At 39.1% G+C, this 26,982-nt stretch overlaps 1 protein-coding gene across 1 annotated transcript; it reads right to left on the minus strand.

Moving 5' to 3' along the window:
• Nucleotides 1-1,010: 1,010 nt before the first annotated feature.
• LOC133540380 (pituitary adenylate cyclase-activating polypeptide type I receptor-like) lies at nt 1,011-22,304 on the minus strand. The gene is made up of 13 exons (XM_061882918.1): nt 21,396-22,304; nt 20,802-20,904; nt 17,106-17,219; nt 14,758-14,861; nt 11,654-11,751; nt 9,293-9,422; nt 8,806-8,959; nt 8,673-8,733; nt 8,531-8,600; nt 5,687-5,778; nt 5,490-5,619; nt 3,471-3,512; nt 1,011-1,425 (listed from the first exon to the last, which is right to left on the minus strand). Exons 1-13 carry the CDS (start codon nt 21,462-21,464, stop codon nt 1,237-1,239), a joined length of 1,356 nt encoding a protein of 451 aa, XP_061738902.1. The 5' UTR covers nt 21,465-22,304; the 3' UTR covers nt 1,011-1,236.
• Between the last annotated feature and the right edge of the window lie 4,678 nt (nt 22,305-26,982).

A 26,982-nucleotide genomic window follows, 5' to 3' on the forward strand; every position in this document is an offset into this window, starting at 1 on the left:
GGATTCCAGCGACTTAAGCGATTCAACAGATTACGCATGTATTGAAACAGATGGTCGGAGTATGAAAGTATTGAAGAAGAAACTGAAGCTATTGAGCAAATATCTATTGACGCTATTCATAGCCATAGCATGGCCGAATAGCTACGTTCGCATCGCCGGTAAAATGCGCGGACCAAACCATCTGGACTTTTGCATCTTTTGACACTGGAGCAACTTAAATCCGTCGATTGGTAAGTGTTTGTTTCGCATTAAATGTGGGTGGAAGGAAACGTAATATAGTTGCAAATGCATCTGCAGGTTATCCATACATCTCTGTGCCATGTCTGCTTTAGCACCGCCGGTAAATAGCATGTTAGCATCTGCAGGTTATCCATACATCTCTGTGCCATGTCTGTCATCGCCGGTAAAATGTGGAGACACTCTGGTACATTCAATGGGGGTCTGGCGGCAGACACTTTGGCATCTTGGGGCCAGTGGTGCAACTTGAATCCCTCCCTGTTAGTGTTGTTACACCCTCCGACAACACACCCACCAGGCATGATGTCTCCAAGGTTCCAAAAAATAGTCAAAAAAACGGAAAATAACAGAGCTGAGACCCGGTGTTTGTAATGTGTTGAAAATGAAAATGGTGGGTGTGTTACCTCGGTGACGTCACATTCTGACGTCATCGCCTCCAGCGCGATAAACAGAAAGGCGTTTAATTTGCCAAAATTCACCCATTTAGAGTTTGGAAATCGGTTAAAAAAATAGATGGTGATTTTTCTGCAGCATCAAGGTATATATTGACGCTAACATAGGTCTGCTGATAATGTTCCCCTTTAAAGGGACACACACCCACTCAACATAATGTCACCGAGAAGACGGACAAGAAAATACTTGTACTGCAAATACTGCAAAAGAAAGTGATTTCATATTCAAAAGTGTCAAGCAGGCTGCCTGACATCCTCGCTTCTAAAAAAAATCTTCCCACAATGCAGTTCAACCTTTCTGATGTACAACTACTACTACTATTAAAGTTTTACACTTTATATTCTTACAATAGCTTTGTTTTTACAGAGAAAAAGAATATTAACAGAGCATGAAATACAATGTGTGTGTGTGTGTGTGTGTGTGTGTGTGTGTGTGTGTGTGTGTGTGTGTGTGTGTGTGTGTGTGTGTGTGTGTGTGTGTGTGTGTGTGTGTGCGTGTGTGTGTGTGTGTGTGTGTGTGTGTGTGTGTGTGTGTGTGTGTGTGTCCTCAGCATGCTGGTGTCTCTGCCTGCAGGCTGGACATTGGGATCTGGGAGCTGCTCTTGCTCAGGATGGACAACTGTGTCCCTCCATTCACGCCACTGCTGGCCAGCGAAGGATGTCGGTGCTTGAGGTCCACAGCAAAGTACCTGTTCACCGTCCAGCTGCGCCATTTCCTCTTCATCTCCGACTGCACCTGCAGGAACATAACTTGCATGGTCATTATTATCACCTTATAGCAGTTTGAGATCAGGGCTGTCAAAGTTCTCATTTTTCAAAATCAATACAATAAATAGATTTGTTTGTAATCTTTAGGGCTCCTTCAAGTTTGGTTCAAGGGACAGAGAAGGTTATCAGTCATAAAAATGTTAAAAATAAACACATACAAACAATAATATATATGTGTATACATAAGTATATATATATATAAATATTTAAGTGTTTACATATATATATATTTATATATCCATCCATCCATTTTCTTCCGCTTATCCAAGGTCAGGTCGCGGAGGCAGCAGCCTAAGCAGAGAAGCCCAGACTTCCCTCTCCCCGGCCACTTGGTCCAGCTCCTCCCGAGGGATCCCGAGGTGTTCACAGGCCAGCCGGGAGACATAGTCTTCCCAACGTGTCCTGGGTCTTCCCTGTGGCCTTCTACTGGTCGGATGTGCCCTAAACACCTCCCTAGGGCGGCAACTAAGTGGCATCCTGACCAGATGTCAGAACCACCTCATCTGGCTTCTCATAAATATATATATATATATACATACATGTATATATGTCTATATATGTATATGTATATATATATATATATGTATATATATACAGTGGGGCAAAAAAATATTTAGTCAGCTAGCGATTGTGCAAGTTCTCCCACTTAAAATGATGACAGAGGTCTGTCATTTTCAGCTGCATTCGGGTGGAAGGTGCGTACACCCTGAACAAGTCGCCACCTCATCACAGGGCCAACACACACACACACACATATATGTATATATATATATATATATATATATATATATATATATATATATATATATATATATATATATATATATATATATATATATATATATATACCTGTGTGTGTGTATTTATAAATATATATATATATATATGTATATATATATATATATATATATATATATATATATATATATATATATATATATATAATATATTATTTTGGTTTTTTTTTTTGGTTTTTTTCCTTCTTTTTCATTTCAACGTTTTAATCTCTACATTCCTGACGGAATAAATAAAGTACTATCTATCTATCTATCTATCTATCTATTAACTTCAGGTCTCGCTGTGATATAAAGTTTTTTTTATTTTATTTTTTTCTATGCCCTTCTTGTCAAAACATTGTTTTTTAAGGCAAAAACACAAAATATGCAATATTTCCCCCCCAATAAAATCTTTAAAGTGGTATGAAGTAATTGGACTCTTAAGTATGTTAATGTTTCATTGATTTTAATTCATTATTATTTTTTAAGCAATGACAGTTTTTGGAAAATAAAAAAGTTCCACCAAACATATTGGGGATCCCAAAGGGCCACACATTAAAGTGTTTTTTGTTTGTGTTTTGTCTGTCAGATCTGGCGCCCGACTTCATTGTACGTGTCTCGCTAACGCCTGCAAATAATGTGCGCTAACAAAGGATAGAAAACCTTTGCTGGTGTTTCTTTCTGTCATGATCATTTAATCATTACTATTAAGAGTGCTCATGATTTAAAACACTACACTCATTTAACAATGAGGCATTCTTCCTGTGTGCTTATACTGCCATCTAGTGTCTACTTATAAGCCTGTAAGCATGTGTGGTATAAACCAGTAAAACATCAATACAGTCTTAGTTTTCCAATTTTTGTTGAAATCCCGCTTTCTTTGAGCTTACAAAGATTATTGATAACACATTTAAAAAATGACAAGTTTGATTCAATGTTATTGGGGGGGAAAAAGGTCTCGGAAAACTGCAACTTTTGGCACAACTTTCTTAAAAAGCTGCTGCGATTTCAGTTGGAAATAAAAACAACAAAAGGCCGTAAAATCCTGAAGGGATTTACTGTATTATAGCAATATTTATGCAGTGCAGATATGCTGAGGACGCCACTATAACCTTGTTTATTTGATAACATATGCTGTGTATATCATGGTAGATTATTCATGAGGAACACTGACCTGCTTTACTGTCATAAGAAACAACAAAAAGCTGAGTATAGTGTTGATGAAGAAGACTTTTACCTCTCCGTTCAGAAAGCAGTAGAGGACAGCAACCACGAAGCCCTGAAAGCAAACTCAAAATAGTTCAAAGTGAAGCCATGCAGACGTCTTCATCCTGTTTTAGTAGTGCTGGATTTTGCAGGGATTGTACACATTGCACACATTGCACACATTGTACACTTTGCACACTTTGCACACATTGCACACATTGTACACGCCATCACTTTTTCAATCCTGTAACTAAAGCAGCAGCGAGCAGTTTAATGGCCTCTGTCACTGTAAACTTTGTCATTTTAATGTCAGCTTTTTAAACAGTGAAACTAACTCTCTCACTGTTGTCATTTTAATCACAGCATTCAAATGATCAATATTGTCATTTTAATGTCAACATTCAAACAGTAAAACTTACTCTGTCACTAAAAACAAGTAACTTTTTAATTCAAATTCAAATATTTTAGTTTTGATGTCTATTAATGAGTATTTAAATTAATAAAATAACGCTGTCAATACTGGAAATTTTAATGTTAGCAAAAGTTAAACAATACAACTAATTCTGTCACTATAAATATTGTAATTTTAATACCGGCATCAAAACAAAAACATTTTTGATTATTGTCATTTTAAGGTCAGTATTTAAACAATTAAACTGCTCCTGTCACTTTAAATGTTTTTATTTTTTCATTTTCAAATGATTTCAACAAAAAAAACCTCAGTCACTGCATATAAACAACACTAACTCTGTCACTATTGTAGTTTTAATCACAGCATTCAAATGATAAATATTGTCATTTTAATGTCAACATTCAAACAGTAAAACTTACTCTCACTAAAAACAAGTAACTTTTTAATTCAAATTAAAATATTTTAGTTTTGATGTCTATTAATGAGTATTTAAATTAATAGAATAACGCTGTCAATACTGGACATTTTAATGTTAGCAAAATTAAACAATAAAACTAATTCTGTCACTATAAATATTGTAATTTTAATATCGGCATCAAAACAAAAACATTTTTGATTATTGTCATTTTAAGGTCAGTATTTAAACAATTAAACTGCTCCTGTCACTTTAAATGTTTTTATTTTTTCCCTTTCAAATGATTTCAACAAAAAAACCCTCAGTCACTGCATATAAACAACACTAACTCTGTCACTATTGTAGTTTTTAATCGCAGCATCTAAATTAAAAAAATATTGTAATTCTAATATCAGCATTTAAACAATAAAACTAACTAACTAGTAAAAATGAAAAAAATGTATATTTATAGTCATTTTAATGTCATCAATATTTAAACATTAAAAATAACTGTCAGTGTAAAAAATATATTTTTTAATTTAAGCATGAAAACCACCTCAGTCACTGGAAATATTGTAATTTCAGTGTCAACTATTAAACAATAAAGCTATTTTTTTTTACTGTAAATATTGTAGTTTTAAAGTCACCATTTAAAAAATAAAATTAACATTTTCACTATTTTATTGTTAATGCGAGCATTTAAACATTAAAATTAATTCAATCCCTTAAGTATTGTAATTTTAATGTCAGCAGCATTTAAAAAATAAAAGTAACTTTCTCACTGTAAATATTGTCATTTTATTGCCAGGATTCAAACAATAAAAGTAACTCTATTATTGTCAATATTGTCATTTTATTGGCAACTACATTTTAACAATGATACTGCACTGTCATTGTAAATATTTTCATTATAATGTCAGCATTTTAACAATAAAAATAACTTTGTCATTGTAAATATTGTCATTTTATCGTCAACACCATTTTAACCAAATGACTAACTCTGTCATTAAATATTGCAATTATATTGTCTGCATTTAAACAATAAAATACGTCTTTATAAATATTGTAGTTTGTAATCAACAGCAATTAAACAGTAAAGATAAGAATGTTAAAAAGCCTATTTATTCCAATAGCGACGTCGACGAGGCCATTCAAAAAACAGAAAAAGATTCATCATTGTTGTAGTTCATCACTGAGCGATGTTATGTTCATTGTAAAATAGCCCAAAGGTGAGAATGGCGCACCTGGAAGGATCCCAGGCCCAACTCAAACACCAGCCTCTCCTGCTTGCTGACGTTCTCGGGTAAGAAGACAAAGACAGTGTAGTGGATCCCGAAGAGAGGAATCAGCAGCAGAGTGGAACGTGCCAACCGCCTGCCCAAAAACAACAAAGGTTGCGACACCATAGAGGCTAACATTCAACATTTTCTCACTGACTTACAAGTAAATACTGGACTCATTTCCTCCGATATCTGGAGACTGCAGTTTCTGAACGAGGATGACGATGATGCCAACGAAGAGGACAAAATTGATCTGTACATAAAGAGAGAAGAAAAGATCTAAACCGTCCATATTACTTATAGTGGCTGTGAGCAGAATGGACACATTTTATTAACTATATTTTCAAACGGGGTACAACACTAATGTTAAATGTACTTTAAGTGGATGATACTTTAAAAAAATGTTTATTCTTATAGCAATACAGTCGTTAAAGTTAAGGATTTTTGTGATTTCTGATTGTTTGTGAGGGCACCAAAGGGACTTCTGTGTGTGTTTGGCAGAGCAGCCCAAACAGCAGAGTTGAGCTTGTCGTTGCTCTTTTAGTTTGTTTTTAAAGAGACAGTTCTTTCTTTTTCTCTGTTTAGCTGAACTGCACCAATTTTGTGAAGAGGAGTGGTCAGAAATTCAACCAGAAGTTTGCCAGAAGCTTGTGGATGACTACCAATATCACTTTATTGCAGTGAAACTTGCCAAGAGACGTGTAAGCAAATATTAACATTGCTGTACGTATACTTTTGACCCAGCACATTTGCTCACATTTTCAGTAGACACATAATAAACTCATACAAGAAGCAAACTTCATGAATGTTTTTAGTGAGCAACAAGTGAAGTGAAGTGAATTATATTTATATAGCGCTTTTTCTCTAGTGACTCAAAGCGCTTTACATAGTGAAACCCAATATCTAATTTACATTTAAAGCAGTGTGGGTGGCACTGGGAGCAGGTGGGTAAAGTGTCTTGCCCAAGGACACAACGGCAGGGACTAGGATGGCACAAGCGGGGATCGAACCTGCAACCCTCAAGTTGCTGGCACGGCCGCTCTACCAACCTAACTCTACCAACCTAACTCTACCAACCTAACTCTACCAACCTAACTATACCAACCTAACTCTACCAACCTAACTCTACCAACCTAACTATACCAACCTAACTCTACCAACCTAACTCTACCAACCTAACTATACCAACCTAACTCTACCAACCTAACTATACCAACCTAACTATACCAACCTAACTCTACCAACCTAACTCTACCACCCAGTATGTTTTCCAATCACTACATTACAAAAAAATAAGAGTTGTAGAAAGTATTGGAAAACATGATATTATGTCATTTACAAGCGTATATAAACTTTTGACCACCACTGTATATTAATCCCATTTTAAAAAATCCAAAAACATATTGATGTTTTTACATTTCTTATAAAATAATTAATGCAATAATTAAACGTTTTAGTGCATATAAACCAGTGTTTTTCAACCTTTTTTGAGCCAAAGCACATTTTCTGTGTTGACAAAATGTGGAGTCACACCACCAGCAGAAATCATTAAAAAAAGAAACTGGGTTGACAGTAAAAAGTTGTTGTTGCAATTGTTGGATATGACTTTAAAGCATAAGCAAGCATGCATGACTATAGCTCTTGTCTCAAAGTAGGTGTACTGTCACCACCTGTCACATCACACCCTGACTTATTTGCACTTTTTTGCTGTTTTCCTGTATATAGTGTTTTACTTCTTGTCTTGTGCTCCTATTTTGGTGGCTTTTTCTCTTTTGTTGGTATTTTCCTGTAGCAGTTTCATGTCCTCCTTTGAGCGATATTTCTACTTTGTTTTAGCAATCAAGAATATTTCAGTTGTTTTAATTCTTCTTTGTGGAGACATTGTTGATTGTCATGTTCGGATGTACTGTCACACTTGGAACGTATGATGATGCAGGATTTTGTTCTCCCAAGGATGCAAAGGACACTCCAGACAAAAACGTAAAGGTATGATGATTTAATAGAATAAAACTGACTTGGACGAAACCAAAAGAGCTAGCATGGGAGCTAGGTAACACTAAAGGGCCTTAGCATGGAAGCTAAGGCTAACACTTAGCATAGAGTCTGGAACCAGAAACATAAACGCGACTGTTGCTTACCGCAAACAAGGAACCCAGAACAAGCAATAAAAAGAGCATGCTTAAACATAGTCTCCTGATTGGACACAGGTGTGTCCCAAAAAACTGACGCAGGCGAAAATCATACGTAACTATGGTGACAAAACAAACAAGGAAGTGCAGCCAGAAACTAAATAAGTACAAAAGTAACAGAACATAATACAAAAGGAGTCAAAAATCTAAACATAATATGATCCAGGCAGCGGATTATATTATGTACTTTGTGGACGCCGACTTTGCTCCACAGTAAGTCTTTGCTGTCGTCCAGCATTCTGTTTTTGTTGACTTTGTAGCCAGTTCAGTTTTAGTTTGGTTCTGCATAGCCTTCCCTAAGCTTCAGTGCCTTTTCTTAGGGGCACTCACCTTTTTGTTTGTTTTTGATTTAAGCATTAGATACCTTTTTACCTGAACACTGCCTCCCGCTGTTTCCGACATCTACAAAGCAATGAGCTACCTGCTGCCACCTACTGATAAGGAAGAGTATTACAGGGTTACTCTGCCGATCTCTAGACAACACCCACACTCAACAACAACACAACATTTGCAGACTAGAATTACTGCTTTGCAAAAAATACCCAAATAGGCGAAATGAGATCATCTAACCACAGCACACCAGACTGTATCTCACGGCACAGTGGTTGAAAAACACATAGCAGGTGTGTGTGTGTAGGGGACGTGGGGTTTAGAGGGGTCCTCTCTGGGTCTTGTGTACGGGGGCCCAGACTTTGCTGCTTGGCCCTTGCCTTCAAGGGACTAGACAAGCATGACTTGGAGCGCAAAGTTGTATTTTGGACATGAAAGTGTGTTTCTGTCATGACTTGTTCAGGATGCAATGAGTTAATAAAGTACCATGATGGAGGCCAGCACAGGTCCCTTGATTACCCACCAGATGGCAGCATTGTCGTTCATGTCCCAGCAGCTGAAAGTGCAACATCTCTACTGACAACACTGCATCCAGCAAGTCACATCATTCCACACAAGAAGAACTTACCCAATATCATCCAAATGAAACCTCAGCACGGCCCAGACGGTCACACACAGGGTGGGAGCTCCTGCAACACAACAACATCTCAACAATATTCTTCTGTCCACTGCAAGTGCATCGTGTGACAAGCCTCACTCACCCCAGCCCACGCCGATGTACCAGTAGAAGTATCTTCTTTCCGGGAAGAAGGTCTCCACCAGCAGAGTGAAGAGGTAGAGACCCTCGATGAAGAGCCAGAAGTAGTTGGAGAGGACGCAGTAATGGAAGAACACCAACACTGATCGACATTCCAGCTGAGAGGCCACAACACACACACACACACACCTGAGGAGATGGCCTGCTGACCTCTGCGTGTGTGTGTGTGTGTGTGTGTGTGTGTGTGTGTGTGTGTGTGTGTGTGTCTGCGTGTGTCTGCGTGTGTGTGCGTGCGTGCGTGTGTGTGTGTTTGTGTGTGTCTGCGTGTGTGTGTGTGTGTGTGTGTGTGTGTGTGTGTGTCTGCGTGTGTCTGCGTGTGTGTGCGTGCGTGCGTGTGTGTGTGTGTGTGTGTGTGTGTGTGTGTGTGTGTGTGTGTGTGTGTGTGTGTGTGTGTGTGTGTGTGTGTGTGTGTGTGTGTGTGTGTTACTCACAGTGTGTACGAAGCAGTGCTCGCTGTCCTGGGAGTATAAGACGCCATCTTTGATGAAGACAGAAATAGCTCTCAGGATGAAGGACACAAATAAGTTCATGTGGATGAAATTTCTGGTACAGTGCAGCTTCCTGTGTGGACAAAGTGGACGACTCCTAAGGACGATGGTCAAACGCTGACATGCTGGCACAGCACACAAGTCATTGTTTGATTGCCCAGGATTTTGCAAGTTTACCTCCTAGCAAAGCCAGGATTTAGTTTCATGGTCACTTTATTTGAACATAACAAAAAACTAACGAATGTTAGAAAGGTTTTACAAACCCTGTTTCCATATGAGTTGTGTTAGATGTAAATATAAACAGAATACAATGATTTGCAAATCCTTTTCAAGCCTTATTCAGTTGAATATGCTACAAAGACAACATATTTCATGTTCAAACTCATAAACATTTTTTTTGTTTGCTAATTATCATTAACTTTAGAATTTGATGCCAGCAACACGTGACAAAGAAGTTGGGAAAGGTGGCAATAAATACTGATAAAGTTGAGAAATACTCATCAAACACTTATTTGGAACATCCCACAGGTGTGCAGGCTAATTGGGAACAGGTGGGTGCCATGATTGGCTATAAAAACAGCTTCCCAAAAAATGCTCAGTCTTCCACAAGAAAGGATGGGGCGAGGTACACCCCTTTGTCCACAACTGTGTGAGCAAATAGTCAAACAGTCTAAGAACAACCTTTCTCAAAGTGACATTGCAAGAAATTTAGGGATTTCAACATCTACGCTCCATAATATCATCAAAAGGTTCAGAGAATCTGGAGAAATCACTCCACGTAAGCGGCATGGCCGGAAACCAACATTGAATGACCGTGACCTTCCATCCCTCAGACAACACTGTATCAAAAACTGACATCAATCTCTAAAGGATATCACCACATGGGCTCAGGAACACTTCAGAAAACCACTGTCACTAAATACAGTTTGTCGCTACATCTGAAAGTGCAAGTTAAAGCTCTACTATGCAAAGCGAAAGCCATTTATCAACAACATCCAGAAACGGCGCCGGCTTCTCTGGGCCCAAGATCATCTAAGATGGACTGATGCAAAGTGGAATAGTGTTATGTGGTCTGATGAGTCCACATTTCAAATTGTTTTTGGAAATATTCGACATTGTGTCATCCGGACCAAAGGGGAAGCGAACCATGCAGACTGTTATCGACGCAAAGTGTAAAAGCCAGCATGTGTGATGGTATGGGGGTGCATTAGTGCCCAAGGCATGGGTAACTTACACATCTGTGAAGGCACCATTAATCCTGAAAGGTACATACAGGTTTTGGAACAACATATGCTGCCATCTAAGCGCCGTCTTTTTCATGGACGCCCCCGCTTATTTTAGCAAGACAATGCCAAGCCACATTCAGCATGTGTTACAACAGCGTAACTTTGTAGTGAAAGAGTGCGGGTACTAGACTGGCCCGCCTGTAGTACAGACCTGTGTCCCATGGAAAATGTGTGGCACATTAATTATGTGGCGTCAAATACCACAACGGAGACTGTTGAACAACTTAAGCTGTACATCAAGCAAGAATGGGAAACTATTCCACTTCAAAAATTGTTCTCCTCAGTTCCCAACACTGGTAAAAATGCCTCTGTGCCAAGTTTTTGCAATGTGTTGCTGCCATTAAATTCTAAGGTAATGATTATATGCAACAACAACAAAATATATATATCTACCAGTTCGAACGTTAATTATCTTGTCTTTGAAGTCTATTCAATTGAATTTAAGTTGAAAAGGATTTGCAAATCATTGTATTCTGTTTTTTTTTCCCATTCAAACAATATGCCAACTTAACTGTTTTGGGGTTTTGTACTATTATCACCTTTGGTATCAGCACTGCCATTTTATGAATGGATCTGCCCTCCTCTTTTGTGTCGCGTATTGCAATGCTGACTCACCAACTGTTGTTGTTGTTGTTGTATTATCCTCGCTCTCGCTCTCATTAATCTATGTATTCATTTCCTGTTAATAACTGCTCACTTTCTACTGTTACACACTTCCTTCTCCACTTCTTCAACATGACTAAACACTTACTACTTAGTGTGGTCCAAAGCTAGCTTAGCAGTTAGCTTAGCTATTAGGATGCTTGCTACTGGCTGTGTAACATGTTTAGCATCGTCCTCCAGTGATAATATTACATGATGATGATAAGTTTTTCAACTTGTTTCAGTCGGGGTCCACCTTCATCAATTCCTGGTAAAGTGGACTGGACTACAAAAGCACCACGAAGATGCTTGGTGAGAAAGAGAGCACTACTGCTGTGATCATACTGATGATCCCCCTTGTGGGCCAAAGTCTCACCTGAACCTGCACAGGATGACCATGGCTGTGGTGAGGGACAGCAAAGACGTGCTGTAGCCAACTGTGTACAAAGCCTTCACTGACAGAAAGTGCATTTCCTGGTGAAACACAGGAAAACATCTTGGTTGACAAAGGTGGAAATAGGAAGAGAATTGTCTGCTCCTGAAAATGAACCTGGCAGCGTCTACTCGTAACATTAATACGTTTTTGAGTAACGGGTACTTGAAAGGCCCATATCCATTGCCAGAAGCGATATGCCGCATTTCCCCAGCTAGGAGCAGGTAAAATTATTATTTTACTCACCTAATTGAGTTTTTATCGTCCTGGTTTATGGTTACTTCAAAACTGATATAGTTACCATTTTGAGCAAAACAGAAACAGTAAAGTATCAGTAGAGTGGAACAACCAGTTGCCTCTACTATAGTGAAGCTAATATCATTTATTTATGATTCATGACACTTAAGGACTTCCAAAGTGTGTGGATAAATAGATATGATCAAAGTAGTATCAATCTCATGGAGATATCCGAGCCATTTTGAGAGATAACGAGGAAACCAGTCACGCGATCTGTGAAGTAACGTTACGGATCACTGCTCCCTTCCTCATCAACAACAATGCTAATCAAGCAGACTTTGAGAGGGATCAATTATGAGCCAGAACCTTATATTTTTGAGCCCGAACACAAAGAGGATGAGCAATAAGTTTTAGAAGGCAAGTGATGGATGCCGTTTTAATTAACACTGTAATCATCTGCAGCATCGCTAGTTGCTGAACATACACACTAAACATTTTAAACCATAAGAAAATAAACACTTACTGTAATATTTCCACTCTCGCTGGGATGCCGACCGACGGGACGCTCACATAATTCTGTTTGGATAAAGAATAAATCTTAATCCACAAGTAGGATTTTTTTTTTAAATTGTTCCTGGAGAAAGCGTCTTTCCGGGTCTTTTCCGCCATCTCTTAATGTGAAAGTGGACCAGCCTGTCGGACCATGGTCACCTGTGTCTACTACCAGGTGAGAGATGCATGAACTAGAATCTAGAATTTAGTATTGCAAGTTTGAGACAAAAGTAGAAGCAGACAATTGCTTATAGTGTGTCAACAATAGCATTGTTAGCTAGAATTAGATCATTGCTTCGCTAAAATAGTCCGTCTGCATTAGCGTTTAAATTAACAATATCACTCACATTTGGTGAATTTTCATGTCCAGTAAATGAAGTATTGTTGGCGCTTTCTGGATGTTTTTAAAGAGGGTGAAATGAGCGCAACAGAGGATTCTTGATCTGTTGTTAGCTATTTATTTACAATTTCGAATGCATAAAAAAAGTTTTGGTCTTACATAAGGATTGTGAGCAATTTTTACAATTTTTGCATATTTTCAGCATGAATGATCTGATAATATGATCAAAGTGCAGAAACGTTTTCTACAGTGTTGTCAATCTCTGGTAATCGCAGAAGGTATTCAGAGCGGAATATTCCAAATGGCTGACTGAAATTGTGGCATTTTGTGACGTTTAAACAGTATTTTCACACACTCTGCAGATTGTAAATACGATTGGAAATGGTTTAATGGATACAATGAAACAAAAATATGCATATAAAGTCACCTTGTTATTCCACTCCATTGGTACTTTAAAGAAAATGGCCATGTATGGACTTTTCTTCTCTTCCATAGATTACATAGCCTGTGTTTCCTCAGGCTCTTTCAGCGTTTCCCCAAGAATCTTGAGAAAAACCTCAGTAGAAGAGGACACAAAATAGCATACTAGCAATTTATGTTTTTCTGACATATATATATATATATATATATATATATATATATATATATATATATATATATATATATATACATTTCAGGCTCCAGTACTCTGGAATGCCCTCCCGGTAACAGTTCGAGATGCCACCTCAGTAGAAGCATTTAAGTCTCACCTTAAAACTCATTTGTATACTCTAACCTTTAAATAGACTCCCTTTTTAGACCAGTTGATCTGCCGTTTCTTTTATTTTTCTCCTATGTCCCACTATCCCTTGTGGAGGGGGTCCGGTCCGATCCAGTGGCCATGTACTGCTTGCCTGTGTATCGGCTGGGGACATCTCTGCGCTGCTGATCCGCCTCCACTTGGGATGGTTTCCTGCTGGCTCCGCTGTGAACAGGACTCTCGCTGCTGTGTTGGATCCGCTTTGGACTGGACTCTCGCGACTGTGTTGGATCCATTGTGGATTGAACTTTCACAGTATCATGTTAGACCCGCTCGACATCCATTGCTTTCCTCCTCTCCAAGGTTCTCATAGTCATCATTGTCACCGACGTCCCACCGGGTGTGAGTTTTCCTTGCCCTTATGTGGGCCTACCGAGGATGTCGTAGTGGTTTGTGCAGCCCTTTGAGACACTAGTGATTTAGGGCTATATAAGTAAACATTGATTGATTGATTGATATGTGTGTGTGTATATATATATATGCATACATATATACATATATTCATATGTGTGTATATATGTATGTATATATATATATATATATATATATATATATATATATATATATATATATACATATATATATATATATATATATATATATATATATATATATATATATATATATATATATATATATATATATATATATATATATAACTGTATATTTTGGTGGGAATTTTACCTGTGATTTTACCCTCATTTTTAGGTGCAGAAGTATGCAAGGAGTAGCAATGATGTTCTCTAGTACATTATAGAGGACCTTTGATCGCTGTAGCCCTAAACTGAACACTTTCATGTTGGTATAGTTTAAATCCATCCATCCATCCATCATCTAATCAATTGTTGTAAAGTATAATATTTTTTCAGCAGACTAATAAGCGGTTCAGTATTTACAGAGAATAATAAGATCATGTTGATGAGAAAGTCAGCTGTGTTGTTAAGTGTCATGTTGTCTTTGCCGCACACCATTGAAGGTTTGTGTGTGTACTTCATTAGTATAAACATTCTGATCAGTAATGATGTTTTCATGTCACTGAAAACATTGCCTGTATACTGAAAAAAAAAAGTTGTTTATGCTAGAATGAAGTCCCTTTGGGATGACTGCTTGTGTACAAACCGGATGAGTGTTGTTTCCTGGCTGGTCTAAACAAGCGTCGTAGTAGTGAGGGAACGTGTCCGACCATCCAAACTCAGTACAGTTTCGACTGATCGTCCCCAGTTCTGCAAACGTAACACAATCATTACTACAGATGAGTATCTTTCACATTTACACCGATACGGTACCATCTCACAATTGCTGGGAATTGATACCAGTACCCAGTACTTTGGATATTTTTGTGTGTAATAAATGTCAGTTTATTTGAGTTTTGAAAATCCACAGAAAATGTATTTAACATTTACTGAGTAAGCTGATAATGTTTTGTTCAGTTGTTGTACACTTCTGAGTCTCATTTGCAAGTATGTATTTATTTTGGTTTGTCCTTTGTGCGTTGACACAGTCAGGAAGTAGTCTTTGCCATTAAATTGAATGTACCAGACTTGTCTTTTGCTGAACCCTATAAAGTGTTTGTACTTTTACAAAAGACTTGGGAAATTGTGTTAGATGTAAATATAAACAGAATACAATGATTTGCAAATCCTTTTCAAGCCATATTCAGTTGAATATGCTACAAAGACAACATATTTCATGTTCAAACTCATAAACTTTATTTTTTGTTGTTGCAAATAATCATTAACTTTAGAATTTGATGCCAGCAACACGTGAAAAAGAAGTTGGGAAAGGTGGCAAAAAAAAATGATAAAGCTGAGGAATGCTCATCAAACACTTATTTGGAACATCCCACAGGTGTGCAGGCTAATTGGGAACAGGTGGGTGCCATGATTGGCTATAAAAACAGCTTCCCAAAAAATGCTCAGTCTTTTATAAGAATGACTGAGCAAGAAAAAAACATATGCTGCCATCTAAGTGCCATCTTTTTCATGGACGCCCCTGCTTATTTTAGCAAGACAATGCCAAGCCACATTCAGCACGTGTTACAACAGCGTGGCTTCGTAAAAAAAGAGTGTGGGTACTTTCCTGGCCCGCCTGCAGTCCAGACCTGTCTCCCATGGAAAATGTGTGGCGCATTATGAAGCGTAAAATAGGACAGCGGAGACCCCGGACTGTTGAAGGACTGAAGCTCTACATAAAACAAGAATGGGAAAGAATTCCCCTTTCAAAGCTTCCACAATTAGTTTCCTCAGTTCCCAAATGTTTATTGAGTGTTGTTGAAAGAGAAGTTGATGTAACACAGTGGTGAACATGCCCTTTCCCAACTACTTTGGCACGTGTTGCAGCCATGAAATTCTAAGTTTATGAGTTTGAACATCAAATATGTTGTCTTTGTAGCATATTCAACTGAATATGGCTTGAAAAGGATTTGCAAATCATTGTATTCTGTTTATATTTACATCTAACACAATTTCCCAACTCATATGGAAACGGGGTTTGTAAGTCTATTGTACTTATTACACACCAGCTTTTTGAAATTCGCCATGTAAAATCGCTAAAGCAATCAGTAGCATGTATGTAAATTAGCATTAAGCTAGTGCATTTTGAAATATGGAACCTTAGCATATATGTGAATTAGCATTAAGCTAGTGCATTTTGAAATATGGAACTTTACCTTTTGAGCGTTTTCTATCAGGCGTTCTTGCTTTGTTGGCATAGAAAATTGCAACATTATTAGCTAGAGGTGGTTCACTACAAATACCAGCGTTTAAACCGGTGCTTAAAAATGTACACAAAGATATCTAAATGCTGTATTGTTGGAGTTGATGTTAACTGGTACCTGGTAGTACCAACATAGTTCAGCAGGTACCATTAAAGAAATGTAAATCATGTGCTCCTATTTCTGCCTTTTCCAATCCGCACGGGACGCAATCAAGGTTTGTTTGAATGAGAGGCAAGTACGCTGACAACCGAGCTAAAAGCCTGGATTATCAACTTGATAGCCAGCATTGCTATTGAAGTCGTCACGGATGGAACTTTACTGGCGTACTCATAGCTTAATAGTTTAGCCACAGTGGCTGGCCTCTGTTTGACCTAACCCTCATCATGACATTACTTCTAATTGTACTGTTGCCACATAAGCTACTTAAGTACATACTTAAGTACATACTCAAGTACATACTCAAGTACATACTCAAGTACATACTCAAGTACATGACATGAAAGTGATTCAGCGGCAACAAGTAGTTAGTCGTATAAACAGAAAGCCGATGTAACTCTCAAAACGTATAATAAGTACTTTAATGACTTGCACTTTGGAAAATGTTCAAAGGTCTTAAAAATGCCATAGTAGAAATGTAGACTCCTTAAAAGGAGTTGTACCTTGGTCCCTGACATAAATATCATATTTCGCTGTATTTCCTAAGAAAGGCAGAGTTATTGTAAGCCCAAAGCACTTTGAATCAGTGACTCACCAAAGTCTTCCTCGCTGGTGGCGTGAGAGAAGATGTCAGGGCAGGTGACCTGAACCACGTCCCCGATCCTGGCAGGTTGCCAACAGGTCAGGTTGTCCCACATCCACGGACACCCTGGAACACCACAAGTACGGACTCAGTACTTCTTGTTCTCACAGCGACTCAGGCTGTGTCCGGAGAGAACTGCACTACTAAGATCCCACAGAACAGCTGCAAACTACACAATTGTGTCTACTATTGCAGGTGATTTACTAATACTGCACAGTTCAGAATAACAAAAGTGTTGCGAGCCACACCATTTAAACAAGGTTGTTTGCGTGTACTACTAGATGTCACCATGGAGACACTCATTTTCCTTCACATTCATGACATCATGCTCCATCCTGCTGTGTTTTGTTATTTCGTGGAACATGCGGCACATAAGTACAATGTGCACCACCTTTTCTGCGCTATTACAAGCAGGTCCTCAGACCTCAGACCTCGTCTCCCCATATTGAAGACTCTCAACACAGTGGATTGCACTTCCAACACACCTTTAGAATCCAACTTCCCTACTAAATTTAAAAATCATGGCTCAGGTCAACCTTTACCTGATCTGAACCAAAATTGATCCCCAGCAACTTTCCGCAACATCAAACAGGTTTATATGTGGTTATAGTGTATATATATATATATATATATGTGGTTATAGTGTGTGTATATATATATATATATATATTTATATGTGGTTATAGTATATATATACATATATATATCTATATGTGGTTATAATGTATATATATATTTATATTTGGTTATAGTGTATGTATATATATATATTTTTTTTTTATATGTGGTTATAGTGTATATATATATATATTTAGATGTGGTTATAATGTATATATATATTTATATGTGGTTATAAAGTATATATATATATATAAAGTATATATATATATAAAGTATATATATATATATATGTGGTTATAGTGTACATATATTTTCTCATTCTATTTTGCACACTCTTGTAGGTCAACATGTACATAGTGTTATGTTTATAGTGTACATGCCCCCCAACCCCCATTTTTTGTATATATTGTTTTTCAAATCACCTGACAGGTATGCTGTGTATGTGTATGTACATAATTTATCAATTTTTTTACATAGTTTTTTATACATGTTACAGGTTTTATATATTTTATTATTGAATGTATCGTATATGATGGATATTTAATGGACCACAATGGAAACAAGCCTTTTGGCTTTTTGTGCCATTATTTGCCTTTTCAAAGCATAAAATTGATTAAATTCTTTAAGATGTCAATAAACTTCTCAATCAATCAAAAGTCTTCTAGTGCGATCTAGATGATGGAACCCACTTTTTAGCGTGGTAGACTTACAGAAATGGTGCACTGGAATGAAATGCAGTGGTGCAAGATGTTCTTCATTATCGGAGATATCTTGATTTATTTTGGTGAGATCAGCCCCTTCAGTTATCCAGCAATTCAAAATGAAATTACTGGATAGACGATATGTTTGGTTAACAATGAATAGGATAGTGTTTTTCATTGAATAGAATAGACTAGAAGTACTTTATTGATCCCTGGGGGGAAATTCAGCACCACAGTTAGCTTACAATAGACAATAAACACTTAGGTATTTTTTACATGTGAATAATATAAATACAGTCTATTATACAGCATTATTCACATGTGAATAATATAAATACAGTCTATTATACAGCATTATTCACATGTGAATAATATAAATACAGTCTATTATACAGCATTATTCACATGTGAATAATATAAATACAGTCTATTATACAGCATTATTCACATGTGAATAATATAAATACAGTCTATTATACAGCATTATTCACAGGTGAATAATATAAATACAGTCTATTATACAGCATTATTCACATGTGAATAATATAAATACAGTCTATTATACAGCATTATTCACATGTGAATATTATTAATACCGTCTATTATACAGCATTATCCACATGTGAATAATATAAATACAGTCTATTATACAGCATTATTCACATGTGAATAATATAAATACAGTCTATTATACAGCATTATTCACAGGTGAATAATATAAATACAGTCTATTATACAGCATTATTCACATGTGAATAATATAAATACAGTCTATTATACAGCATTATTCACATGTGAATAATATAAATACAGTCTATTATACAGCAGCATTCACATGTGAATAATATAAATACAGTCTATTGTACAGCATTATTCACATGTGAATAATATAAATACAGTCTATTATACAGCATTATTCACAGGTGAATAATATAAATACAGTCTATTATACAGCATTATTCACATGTGAATAATATAAATACAGTCTATTATACAGCATTATTCACATGTGAATAATATAAATACAGTCTATTATACAGCATTATTCACATGTGAATAATATAAATACAGTCTATTATACAGCATTATTCACAGGTGAATAATATAAATACAGTCTATTATACAGCATTATTCACATGTGAATAATATAAATACAGTATAATATACAGCATTATCCACATGTGAATAATATAAATACAGTCTATTATACAGCATTATTCACATGTGAATAACATAAATACAGTCTATTATACAGCATTATTCACATGTGAATAATATAAATACAGTATAATATACAGCATTATCCACATGTGAATAATATAAATACAGTCTATTATACAGCATTATTCACATGTGAATAACATAAATACAGTCTATTATACAGCATTATTCACATGTGAATAATATAAATACAGTCTATTATACAGCATTATTCACATGTAAATAATATAAATACAGTCTATTATACAGCATTATTCACATGTGAATAATATAAATACAGTCTATTATACAGCATTATTCACATGTAAATAATATAAATACAGTCTATTATACAGCATTATTCACATGTGAATAATATAAATACAGTCTATTATACAGCATTATTCACATGTGAATAACATAAATACAGTCTATTATACAGCAGTATTCACATGTGAATAATATAAATACAGTCTATTATACAGCATTATTCACATGTAAATAACATAAATACAGTCTATTATACAGCATTATTCACATGTGAATAATATAAATACAGTCTATTATACAGCATTATTCACATGTGAAAAACATAAATACAGTCTATTATACAGCAGTATTCACATGTGAATAATATAAATACAGTCTATTATACAGCATTATTCACATGTAAATAACATAAATACAGTCTATTATACAGCATTATTCACATGTAAATAACATAAATACAGTCTATTATACAGCATTATTCACATGTGAATAATATACATACATTATACATTTAAGTACAGTCAAAAAGGAGTCTGATGGCTGTCAGTATGAACATTATTATTATTTATTACATATTAACATTGTTCTCTGTTTGGATTCATTTCACTTGATCAGACTTTTTATAACTTTCCACACAACTAAACAATGTTAGTATGTATAATTTGTGCTGATATTGTGTATCTGATCAATATCAGTATCATACTCAAGGCTCCAATATTAGTACGATACTGATGTGTACCTGCTAATTGGATATTCCTTTTGGTCGATTATTTGCTTTTTAACCATTTTGAAATGAGATTAAAGAGAAATAGATAAATAAAAGTGCCACGTCCGTACTACAAAGTAAAATTCTTACCAAATTCTGAATGGTTTCCAGGGTGGTTTAAAGCCATCATTTCCAAACATTTGTCCTCCTCCCTCCTGGTGACACAGATGGAGAGGACCTGCTGACTTGGAAGCTGGAAAATAGAGAAAGCACACAAAATAGTTTCATGAAAGTGAAACTATTAAACTCCATAACATCAAGAAATAACCTCCTTGCCACCGGGTCTTGCTGTGCCAGTTGATCATTTTCAATAAACACATCACACATGAAAATACAGCCTTATAATCTCCAAATTAAAACTTTTTAACTGTATTTTTGCGCATAAGAAACTTCTCCATGTGAACTTTGCTCCAGACTTCTTAAATTGTTCAAGCTTGTCATACGTCGCTCATTCCAGCGACTGGCACATTACTGCCACAAGTGGTGGAAACGTGCATTGCTACTTCACGGCAGTTTTTTCCAAAATATAGACAAAGTATCTACTGATAACGTGAATCATTTTTAATTATTTTATTTATTTTTATTTTTTTCCCCAAGATGGCGCTGCTGTAGTGGCAGCTGTTGGCAGGAGTTCTGTGCTCTTGTGTCATCCTTTTGTGTTTCCCTCTTCTTTTCATGTCTTACTATATTTTTTTGCCTTTTGGTCCGGGACCCTTTGGGACTGTGTGACAAGGGGTGGCACTTTTGTGACATCTGTGGTGCTTTTTTGTGGACTTCTGGATCTGCCTCCCGGGAGCCTTTTGGCCATGGAGACCAGCTGCTGGGTCTCTGCCACACCGGAGTCTGTTTGGAGAGACTGGAGGAGATGTGGTTGAAGAGACAGGACTGCAGAGTTTGGAGAGACTGGAGGAGATGTGGATGAAGAGACAGGACTGCAGAGTTTGGAGAGACTGGAGGAGATGTGGATGAAGAGACAGGACTGCAGAGTTTGGAGAGACTGGAGGAGATGTGGATGAAGAGACAGGACTGCAGAGTTTGGAGATACTGGAGGAGATGCGGATGAAGAGACAGGACTGCAGAATTTGGAGAGACTGGAGGAGATGTGGATGAAGAGACAGGACTGCAGAGTTTGGAGGGACTGGAGGAGATGCGGATGAAGAGACAGGACTGCAGAGTTTGGAGAGACTGGATGAGATGTGGATGAAGAGACAGGACTGCAGAGTTTGGAGAGACTGGAGGAGATGTGGATGAAGAGACAGGACTGCAGAGTTTGGAGAGACTGGAGGAGATGTGGATGAAGAGACAGGACTGGAGAGTTTGGAGAGACTGGAGGAGATGTGGATGAAGAGACAGGACTGCAGAGTTTGGAGAGACTGGAGGAGATGTGGATGAAGAGACAGGACTGCAGAGTTTGGAGAGACTGGAGGAGATGTGGATGAAGAGACAGGACTGCAGTTTGGAGAGACTGGAGGAGATGTGGATGAAGAGACAGGACTGCAGAGTTTGGAGAGACTGGAAGAGATGTGGATGAAGAGACAGGACTGCAGAGTTTGGAGAGACTGGAGGAGATGTGGATGAAGAGACAGGACTGCAGAGTTTGGAGAGACTGGAGGAGATGTGGATGAAGAGACAGGACTGCAGAGTTTGGAGAGACTGGAGGAGATGCGGATGAAGAGACAGGACTGCAGAGTTTGGAGAGACTGGAGGAGATGCGGATGAAGAGACAGGACTGCAGAGTTTGGAGAGACTGGAGGAGATGCGGATGAAGAGACAGGACTGCAGAGTTTGGAGAGACTGGAGGAGATGCGGATGAAGAGACAGGACTGCAGAGTTTGGAGGGACTGGAGGAGATGCGGATGAAGAGACAGGACTGCAGAGTTTGGAGAGACTGGAGGAGATGCGGATGAAGAGACAGGACTGCAGAGTTTGGAGAGACTGGAGGAGATGCGGATGAAGAGACAGGACTGCAGAGTTTGGAGAGACTGGAGGAGATGCGGATGAAGAGACAGGACTGCAGAGTTTGGAGAGACTGGAGGAGATGCGGATGAAGAGACAGGACTGCAGAGTTTGGAGAGACTGGAGGAGATGTGGATGAAGAGACAGGACTGCAGAGTTTGGAGAGACCGGAGGAGATGTGGATGAAGAGACAGGACTGCAGAGTTTGGAGAGACTGGAGGAGATGTGGATGAAGAGACATGACTGCAGAGTTTGGAGAGACTGGAGGAGATGTGGATGAAGAGACAGGACTGCAGAGTTTGGAGAGACTGGAGGAGATGTGGATGAAGAGACAGGACTGCAGAGTTTGGAGAGACTGGAGGAGATGTGGATGAAGAGACAGGACTGCAGAATTTGGAGAGACTGGAGGAGATGTGGATGAAGAGACAGGACTGCAGAGTTTGGAGAGACTGGAGGAGATGTGGATGAAGGGACAGGACTGCAGAGTTTGGAGAGACTGGAGGAGATGTGGATGAAGAGACAGGACTGCAGAGTTCGGAGAGACTGGAGGAGATGTGGATGAAGAGACAGGACTGCAGAGTTTGGAGAGACTGGAGGAGATGTGGATGAAGAGACAGGATTGCAGAGTTTGGAGAGACCGGAGGAGATGTGGATGAAGAGACAGGACTGCAGAGTTTGGAGAGACCGGAGGAGATGTGGATGAAGAGACAGGACTGCAGAGTTTGGAGAGACTGGAGGAGATGTGGATGAAGAGACAGGACTGCAGAGTTTGGAGAGACTGGAGGAGATGTGGATGAAGAGACAGGACTGCAGAGTTTGGAGAGACTGGAGGAGATGTGGATGGAGAGACAGGATTGCAGAGTTTGGAGAGACCGGAGGAGATGTGGATGAAGAGACAGGACTGCAGAGTTTGGAGAGACCGGAGGAGATGTGGATGAAGAGACAGGACTGCAGAGTTTGGAGAGACTGGAGGAGATGTGGATGAAGAGACAGGACTGCAGAGTTTGGAGAGACTGGAGGAGATGTGGATGAAGAGACAGGACTGCAGAGTTTGGAGAGACTGGAGGAGATGTGGATGGAGAGACAGGATTGCAGAGTTTGGAGAGACCGGAGGAGATGTGGATGAAGAGACAGGACTGCAGAGTTTGGAGAGACCGGAGGAGATGTGGATGAAGAGACAGGACTGCAGAGTTTGGAGAGACCGGAGGAGATGTGGATGAAGAGACAGGACTGCAGAGTTTGGAGAGACTGGAGGAGATGTGGATGAAGAGACAGGACTGCAGAGTTTGGAGAGACTGGAGGAGATGTGGATGAAGAGACAGGACTGCAGAGTTTGGAGAGACTGGAGGAGATGTGGATGGAGAGACAGGATTGCAGAGTTTGGAGAGACCGGAGGAGATGTGGATGAAGAGACAGGACTGCAGAGTTTGGAGAGACCGGAGGAGATGTGGATGAAGAGACAGGACTGCAGAGTTTGGAGAGACTGGAGGAGATGTGGATGAAGAGACAGGACTGCAGAGTTTGGAGAGACTGGAGGAGATGTGGATGGAGAGACAGGATTGCAGAGTTTGGAGAGACCGGAGGAGATGTGGATGAAGAGACAGGACTGCAGAGTTTGGAGAGACCGGAGGAGATGTGGATGAAGAGACAGGACTGCAGAGTTTGGAGAGACCGGAGGAGATGTGGATGAAGAGACAGGACTGCAGAGCTGGCACTGAGCGCCGGGACGGACAAACTTTACAGTGTCTTGGCTGGGTGAGCAGGTATCGGACACCTCAGTCTCCTTGGACGTATCCTGGCTCATCCATGCAGACTGGACACTGGCCGAGAGTTGGTTGGCGGCCGAGAGAGGAGTTGGCTCTCTTAGTTGCTTTGTTGGGTCTGCTCCTGTCTCTGGCCATGCTCCCTCCACTCCAGCGGACGATGGCGTGGAACACTGCAGAGGCCACCACAGTGGATATGTTTCGTTTACTTTCTATTCATAGCTGTATGTAGAAGTGTCTGGTTGTATCTGCTGCTTTAATGTCTTTCATGTCCTTTGTGTTCTTTGATGTCTGATGTTTCCCTTCTTACACACATGTGAGTGGGATGTGTACTATGGCTATGAGTTATTGTTTTTCCCCTTGGCCTCAGTCTGGACCCCCTCTCCAGAGGCCCATGCTTAGACCGATTTTTTATTTTTATTTTATTTTAATCTTCTATTTTTTTCTACCATCCCCCCCTTGTTTACCTGTATCTCACCTTTTTTGTAAGGGACGCTGGAAGTTGGCTGACCCGTCAGTCATCCTGTTCTGTCTCCCTGTAATGTTTGTCTGATCTTGAATGAGATTGTGCTGAACATTTTAATTTTCCTGAAGGAATAAATAAAGTACTATCTAATTTATCTAATCTAATCTAATCTAATTGACTGCTCTCTGAGAACAAGAATAACTTTTATCCATCCACATTTAAGTAGTTAAAAAGCTCCTCGGCGGCAAGGCCCCGGGGGTAGATGAAATCCGCCCAGAGTTCCTTAAGGCTCTGGATGCTGTGGGGCTATCTTGGTTGACAAGACTCTGCAGCATCGCGTGGACATCGGGGGCGGTACCTCTGGATTGGCAGACCGGGGTGGTGGTCTCTCTCTTTCAGAAGGGGGACCGGAGGGTGTGTTCCAACTATGGTGGGATCACACTCCTCAGCCTTCCCGGTAAGGTTTATTCAGGTGTACTGGAGAGGAGGCTACGTCGGATAGTCCAACCTCGGATTCAGGAGGAACAGTGTGGTTTTGGTCCTGGTCGTGGAACTGTGGACCAGCTCTATACTCTCGGCAGGGTTCTTGAGGGTGCATGGGAGTTTGCCCAACCAGTCTACATGTGCTTTGTGGGCTTGGAGAAGGCATTGGACCGTGTCCCTCGGGAAGTCCTATGGGGAGTGCTCAGAGAGTATGGGGTATGGGACTGTCTTATTGTGGCGGTCCACTTCCTGTATGATCAGTGTCAGACCTTGGTCCACATTGCCGGCAGTAAGTCGGACACGTTTCCAGTGAGGGTTGGACTCCACCAAGGCTGTCCTTTGTCACCCATTCTGTTCATAACTTTTATGGACAGAATTTCTAGGCGCAGTCAAGGCGTTGAGGGGATCCGGTTTGGTGACCGCAGGATTAGGTCTCTGCTTTTTGCAGATGATGTGGTCCTGATGGCTTCATCTGGCCGGGATCTTCAGCTCTCACTGGATCGGTTCGCAGCTGAGTGTGAAGCGACCGGAATGAGAATCAGCACCTCCAAGTCCGAGTCCATGGTTCTTGCCTGGAAAAGGGTGGAGTGCCATCTCCGGGTTGGGGAGGAGACCCTGCCCCAAGTGGAGGAGTTCAAGTACCTAGGAGTCTTGTTCACGAGTGAGGGAAGAGTGGATGGTGAGATCGACAGGCGGATCGGTGCGGCGTCTTCAGTAATGCGGACGTTGTATCGATCCGTTGTGGTGAAGAAGGAGCTGAGCCGGAAGGCAAAGCTCTCAATTTACCGGTCGATCTACGTTCCCATCCTCACCTATGGTCATGAGCTTTGGGTCATGACTGAAAGGACAAGATCACGGGTACAAGCGGCCCAAATGAGTTTCCTTTGATCATATTTTTTGTTTATTATATAATTATAATGAATACACAAAATTAAAACATTTAAAAATTAAATAAAACATAAATAAAATAAAATTTAAAAAAATGCATTAATCTATCATTTTTATGACCATTTTCATGCATGTGAATCATGCACATGCACAACTTTAATTAATCAGCTATTTCTCCGTGTCAAAATGGTGCAGGCCTTTAGAAAGTTGGAGAATGCTGAGGGAGGCAGCTGACATCTACACTGGAAACTAAACTAACTTATATTTAGACTTTGAACATTGGAGCATACCATCTGTTGTGACACACACACACACACACACACACACACACACACACACACACACACACACACACACAAAGAGCATTATTTCCCTGTGTGGGCTCAACACAATTGGGAGCAGCGGCCGCCGTGATCCCCAGGACTCCGCAGCAGGAAGTGGCATCCTGACTATCCTGACTATCCTGACTATCCTGACTATCCTGACTATCCTGACTATCATGACTATCCTGACTATCATGACTATCATGACTATCCTGACTATCATGACTATCATGACTATCCTGACTATCCTGACTATCATGACAATACTGACTATCCTGACTATCCTGACTATCCTGACTATCATGACTATCCTGACTATCCTGACTATCCTGACTATTATGACTATCATGACTATCATGACTATCCTGACTATCCTGACTATCATGACAATA

Source organism: Nerophis ophidion, linkage group LG22 (genome assembly GCF_033978795.1).
Source record: "Nerophis ophidion isolate RoL-2023_Sa linkage group LG22, RoL_Noph_v1.0, whole genome shotgun sequence".
Lineage (NCBI taxonomy): Eukaryota > Metazoa > Chordata > Actinopteri > Syngnathiformes > Syngnathidae > Nerophis > Nerophis ophidion.

Bases quoted from the DNA above. Each gene is read 5' to 3' on its own strand.
- LOC133540380 (XM_061882918.1), bottom strand. From the start codon at position 21,464: ATGTCACAAAAGTGCCACCCCTTGTCACACAGTCCCAAAGGGTCCCGG. The intron at 17,220-20,801 runs GTAAGAATTTTA...GTGGTGTTCCAG, and splicing joins TGGAAACCATTCAGAATTTG to GGTGTCCGTGGATGTGGGAC. The intron at 8,734-8,805 runs GTGAGTGAGGCT...GTTGTGTTGCAG, and splicing joins GTACATCGGCGTGGGCTGGG to GAGCTCCCACCCTGTGTGTG.